The sequence below is a fragment of the Peromyscus leucopus genome, chromosome 17 (genome assembly GCF_004664715.2).
Source record: "Peromyscus leucopus breed LL Stock chromosome 17, UCI_PerLeu_2.1, whole genome shotgun sequence".
Classification (NCBI taxonomy): domain Eukaryota; kingdom Metazoa; phylum Chordata; class Mammalia; order Rodentia; family Cricetidae; genus Peromyscus; species Peromyscus leucopus.
In genome coordinates, this window is record NC_051077.1 from 54,041,220 (window position 1) to 54,047,219 (window position 6,000).

General features: G+C 62.4%; 1 protein-coding gene across 5 annotated transcripts in view; it reads left to right on the forward strand.

Annotated features, from left to right (window-relative positions):
* The window catches only part of Slc27a1 (solute carrier family 27 member 1), a 24,832-nt gene extending 19,154 nt beyond the window's left edge, over nucleotides 1–5,678 (forward strand). For all 5 annotated transcript variants that reach the window (XM_037211825.1, XM_037211824.1, XM_028855895.2 and 2 more), the window contains 6 exons: nucleotides 2,061–2,270; nucleotides 2,369–2,495; nucleotides 2,576–2,713; nucleotides 2,784–2,948; nucleotides 3,258–3,404; nucleotides 4,541–5,678. In XM_037211825.1, coding sequence (XP_037067720.1) covers nucleotides 2,061–2,270; nucleotides 2,369–2,495; nucleotides 2,576–2,713; nucleotides 2,784–2,948; nucleotides 3,258–3,404; nucleotides 4,541–4,698 — 945 coding nt within the window. In that variant the 3' untranslated portion in view covers nucleotides 4,699–5,678. The remainder of the gene's footprint in view (nucleotides 1–2,060; nucleotides 2,271–2,368; nucleotides 2,496–2,575; nucleotides 2,714–2,783; nucleotides 2,949–3,257; nucleotides 3,405–4,540) is intronic.
* The last annotated feature ends 322 nt before the right edge of the window (nucleotides 5,679–6,000 follow it).

Genomic DNA, 6,000 nt, shown 5'->3' on the forward strand with positions numbered 1-6,000 from the left:
GGGGTGAGGACAGAGGTGAGGACAGGGTGAGGACAGGGGTGAGGACAGAGGTGAGGACAGGGGTGAGGACAGGGGGGAGGACAGGGGGTGAGGACAGAGAGGTGAGGACAGGGGTGAGGACAGAGGGGTGAGGACAGGGGTGAGGACAGAGGGTGAGGACAGGGGTGAGGACAGGGGTGAGGACAGAGGGTGAGGACAGGGGTGAGGACAGGGTGAGGACAGGGGTGAGGACAGGGGTGAGGACAGGGGTGAGGACAGGGGTGAGGACAGAGGTGAGGACAGGGGTGAGGACAGGGGTGAGGACAGAGGTGAGGACAGAGGGGTGAGGACAGAGGTGAGGACAGGGGTGAGGACAGGGGTGAGGACAGGGGTGAGGACAGGGGTGAGGACAGAGGGGTGAGGACAGGGGTGAGGACAGAGGGGTGAGGACAGGGGTGAGGACAGGGGTGAGGACAGGGGTGAGGGGTAACGCAGTGACGCAGAGCGGCCTCAGGGCTGTGCCAACCCTGACCATGGGGTTTGTCTGCGCCTGGCCGGGCTCCTGCTTGGCAGTCAGGACGGCCTGACTCTGTCCTCCCGCCTGGGCCTCCCGAGTGCTGGGTGACAGGCGTGGCTGTGGCGGGCAGCCCTGGGCGTGGGGGCTTTAGTGAGCTGGAGCCCAGGCCTCCTCAAGGACAGCGCTCAGAAAAGGACAGCTCACCCCATGGACACGCTGCAGCCAGCGCTTCAGCGGGGGGTGGGGGTGGGGCTCCCTCTCCGCCTGCCCCACGCCCCTCCTCTCCCTCTGTCTGTCTGTCTGTCTGTCTCTCACACACATTTCCCTCCTTCTTGGAGACAGACTCATGTACTTGCCAGCCTGGGACGTGCTGTGTAGCCAAGGCTGTGAACCCCTTTAGTTCTGGTAGCATGGACACAGCCCTCCATTTTCCTTGGGGACAGGAGGGGACCCTGCCCCTGTCACCTGGGGGAGGGGTCCCCTTTCCAGCCTTCCAGTGAGAGCTCCAGGGAGCTAAAACCCGTGACCCCAGACTGGAGGCCACACCCCTGCCGTCCGAGCCTTTGGAAGACTGAGGCGGGGCATCAGGAGCTCTTGGATAGCCTGGGCTACACAAGACACTGTCTCGAAAACCACACGGGGTGGTGGATGCTCGGCTGGCACACGCTGTGCTGCCCCTGCACCCTGGGGGTCCTCCGTGCCGACTCTCATTGGCCGGCGCCGCCTGTGCCTCCCGCACGGAGGTGACAGCCCTGTCACTGTCGGGATGGCGGGGGGCGGCTCCCTCCCTGGTGTGAGGCCCCCGAGTACCCGGCTGTCGCCGAGCTGGCCACGGCCGGCTGCGCTCATCAGCCCCGCAGGCCCGAGCCCACCACGAGCTCGGTGGCCGCCTGTGACAAAAGTGCTTCGGCGGATCCGTGCGGCCCCTGACGTGGGGGGGGGAGGGCGGGGCACGGAGGGCGGGAGGAAAAACTTGGGTTCCTTGCGGAAGATGGAAAGAGGCTCTGGGCCAGCATGGTTGCTAAATCTGAGTGGGTGACTGCCGCATGCCAGCCGTGTCCAGGTGCCTGGGCAGGCTTCACGTCGAACTCAGCGGCTTACCAGCACTGTGACTCCTTGTTATTGTCGGCCTCAGTTTGTCCATCTGTAAAATGGCGCATGCAGCCATTCAAAAGGCCACCCAAGCGGGGAATTACAGGATTAAACAAACGAACAAGCCCTGGGCTGGTGGTGCAGCCCTTCAATCCCTGCAAAACAGAACAAACAGGCCGATCTCTGTGACTTCAAGGCTAACCTGGTCTACATAGTAAGACCTTATGTAGAGGAAAGAAAAAAAAAACGGAGGGAAGGGATTAAAAGAATGTGAGGCACCCGGGAGTTGGAGGTGACACCCTCAGTCTGTGAGGCAGTGAGTGGGCTTTGTGCGCCCCCCCCCCCCAGCTCCGGGGCCTGGCGAAGGACCAGGGGACCGCCTGGGGACAGGAGCGGCCGCCCGCACCGCCCACCGCCCCGAGCCCCGCCCCCCGGCCCGCTTCTGACGGGGCGTCCCCGCGCCCTCCCGCAGGTAGTGCAGTACATCGGGGAGATCTGCCGCTACCTGCTGAGGCAGCCGGTCCGTGACGCGGAGCGGCGGCACCGCGTGCGCCTGGCCGTGGGTAACGGGCTGCGGCCCGCCATCTGGGAGGAGTTCACGCAGCGCTTCGGCGTGCGGCAGATCGGCGAGTTCTACGGCGCCACCGAGTGCAACTGCAGCATCGCCAACATGGACGGCAAGGTTCGCGCCGGGGTGCGGGCGGGCGCCGGGGCCTCCGCGGGCCTCGGGGCGGCCGGGGCGTGGGCTGCAGCGCCGCCGCTCACCGCCGTCTCCACCAGGTCGGCTCCTGCGGCTTCAACAGCCGCATCCTCACGCACGTGTACCCCATCCGCCTGGTCAAGGTGAACGAGGACACGATGGAGCCGCTCAGGGACGCCCAGGGCCTCTGCATCCCGTGCCAGCCTGGTGAGCGTGGGCCCCGCCCGGTGCCCCGGGAGCCCGGGTCCCCCGGCTCCACCCCCACTCAGCCTGATCGCCCCTTCCAGGGGAGCCCGGACTCCTCGTGGGTCAGATCAACCAGCAGGACCCTCTGCGACGCTTCGATGGCTACGTGAGCGACAGCGCCACCAGCAAGAAGATCGCGCACAGCGTGTTCCGCAAGGGCGACAGCGCCTACCTCTCAGGTGCGGGGCCGGTGGCCGGGCTGCCTGGCTGGCCGTGACGCCCGGTCCCACCTGCCCCTCTCCCCTTTAGGTGATGTGCTGGTGATGGACGAGCTGGGCTACATGTATTTCCGCGACCGCAGCGGGGACACCTTCCGCTGGCGCGGGGAGAATGTGTCCACCACGGAGGTGGAAGCCGTGCTGAGCCGCCTGCTGGGCCAGACGGACGTGGCCGTGTACGGGGTGGCCGTGCCAGGCAAGCTGGGGACACAAGTGGTTGTGGGGTGCAGGAGCCCTCCCAGGAGGGGCCTGCGGGTGTAGTACCCCCGGGTCACACACGGCCTGGAGAAGCAGATGCTGACCGGGCGGGGCACTGGACCGGGAGTCCGGTCACGTTCCCAACGTTGAGCCGCAGTTGGGGCGCTTAGGGTCGGAAGGAGAGAAACGGCCCTTTATGAAGTGGGCATTGCCAGGACCGATGTTGTCCCAGTTGGGAGGTCACAGAGTAGAGACCAGGACTTTGTGGGGTGGCCACCGGTGTCCTCAGCCGAGCCTCCCCCTGCAGGAGTGGAGGGCAGAGCCGGCATGGCTGCCATTGCGGATCCCCACGGCCAGCTGGACCCTAACTCCATGTACCAGGAATTGCAGAAGGTTCTGGCCTCCTACGCCCGGCCCATCTTCCTGCGTCTTCTGCCCCAGATGGACACCACAGGTACAGCCCCTGCCTGGGAGCCATTGACTCTGTCCTAATTTAGATTCCCTGTCCCCCGTGTGAACGGAGGTCCACAGCCACGAGCCTGGGCGTTTCTTGTTTTCTCGATGGATTTACCTGCTGTCTGGTCATCCCACGCCCATCAAGGGACCTCAGCTGGGATCCTTGTTTCAACTTCGTATTGTGAGGAAGCCGGAGGGGGATGTGGGGCCCCACATCTTGGGTTCTTTGTCTGTGAATTGTCTCGTCTTTTGCCCCTCTGTACCAGCTGGACAGTACTTCTTCTTCTTCGTCTACGCTTTGTCTGCGGTGCTGAGCATTAAACCCAGGGCCCACGCATGCTCCACCACTGACCACATGCCGGGTTCTTAAATCATTTTTGAGACAGCCCAGGCTGTTCTTAAACTTGCTGTTCTCACCGGGTGGTGGCGCACGCCTTTAATCCCAGCACGCGGGAGGCAGAGGCAGGCGGATCTCTGTGAGTTCGAGGCCAGCCTGGTCTACACAGTGAGATCCAGGACAGGCACCAAAGCTACACAGAGAAACCCTGTCTTGGAAAACCAAAACAAACAAACAAACAAAACCAAAAACTTGCTGTTCTCTGACCTCAGCCTCTCAGGTTCTAGGATGGCGGATGTGTGCTCTCACCACAAGCATTGTGTGGTGCTGGGATAGAGCTCGGGGCTTCTCCCTGCTAGGCAAGCGCCCTCCGGCCGAGCTGTCAGACTGGGAGAACTGAGTCCCAGCCCTGAGGTCGCCATTTCTTAGTAGACAAGATAATCTGTTTTCAGATGGGCGGTTGCTCCTTCACATACTCCAGTGCTCAGGAGGCTGAGGCTGGGTGATCACCTTGAGTTTGAGGCCAGCTTGGACTTTGGGGGACTTCAGCTCTGACACAACAGTGTGAAGCGTGGGTCTCCAGGGGTCTGGACCAGACTTCATTAGCAAGCACAGCTGGGTTCACGCCAGGCCTGCCTCTTGCCTGAGCTGACATGCTCTTCCTGTCTCAGAAGTGGAGGGTGGGAAGCCGTGGCGGTGTCCAGCGGGCAGCGGTCAGGGAGAGTGTCTGCCGCCGCCGAAGGGAGCCCTGTGCAGAGCTGCTTCTGGGTACCCACCTCTCCTCTCCTCCCCGCCAGGCACCTTCAAGATCCAGAAGACCCGGCTGCAACGTGAAGGCTTCGACCCACGCCAGACCTCAGACCAGCTCTTCTTCCTGGACATGAAACAGGGCCGCTACCTGCCCCTGGACGAGGCAGTCCACGCCCGCATCTGTGCCGGGGACTTCTCGCTCTGATGAACCTGGCGCGTGGGATGGGCCTGGACTCCTGAGCCCTGGGCACCTGACGACCCTGCTCAGGTGCCTCCCTGCCTGGCCACCTGGCCAGCAGCACTGGTGGGCGTGAGAAACTGGAGCCTGAGGGCCAGGTGTCTCCCTCCTACATCTCACTGTGCATCCATCCTGCTCTGCCTTTCTCTTTCTCTCCATCTCTTCTCTCCCGACCCTCCAGGAGCCCCACAAACACAGCTTGGCTGCTGGGCCCTGCACTGGGTCCAGTGTCCAGGGGTCCGGGCTGTGGCGCCCACCTCCATCACCACTGTGCCTTAGCAACCTGTCCTCGGCTGCCCTCCCTGCTGAGGGTCTGTAGCCACTCTGATGTTAGCTGGGTGACATCAGCAGTCCCCACCGACCCCCAGTCAACTGGAAGTTTTGTATTTTTGTTTTGAGACAGTGTCTCACTGTAGAGGCCAGGCCGGCCTCAAACCCGCCATCCTACCGCCCTGCCTGTTGGAGGGCACTGCCCTGCAGTGCCAGACCAATGACATCCATGCACTGTTGCCCCTGGGCCCCCACTTTCCCCTCATATCCTGGACGCTTCCGGAATTGATTGACCACTTGGACGTGGCTAATGGTGGCCTCACCCACGTGCCTGTTGGGTCACCAGGCACCCCCTCTCGGGACCCTGACCCTAGCAAAGCTTGGGTGTCTCATAGCACAGCTGGAGGGACCCGAGAAGGCTGCTGTGGTGCCCCCTGGGGACGTCCTGGAAGCACTTCCCTAGCCCAGACCCTGAGGCTTGTGACGCTCCGGGCTCCCATGCTCCCCACTGGGTCGGTCACCAAGTCCGGCATCTGCCCTCCTCATCTTCAGGGGCCCAGCCCCATGAAGGGTGTGAACGGCACAGCATCCACAGGCTGCCGCAGCCCTCCACACACAACGTGCTTTCCTTGTTGGTGTTAAGAAATAAACGTGCTGAGCCTTGACACTTGCCAGAGCACAGCAGGGTCTCTGGTCGTCTTGAGGCCTAGGGCAGAATTTCTGCAGGTCACACCTGAGCAAGCTGCAACAGGACACCACGGTCTTGGTCCTAGTTAGGGCTACTGTGATGAAACAGGAAAGCAGCTTGGGGCGGAAACACATCCTGCATCACAGTCCATTGAGGGATCCATGGCAGGATCTTTTTATTATTATTTTAATGCCGAATGCTGTTTATTGAAGGAGGGAGGAGGTCTTAAATACAGGCTTACAGCACAATGGGAGGACCCCGGAGGGCAGAAGTTGGCTACTGATGTTTTACAATCTTGCATCTAAGCTGTT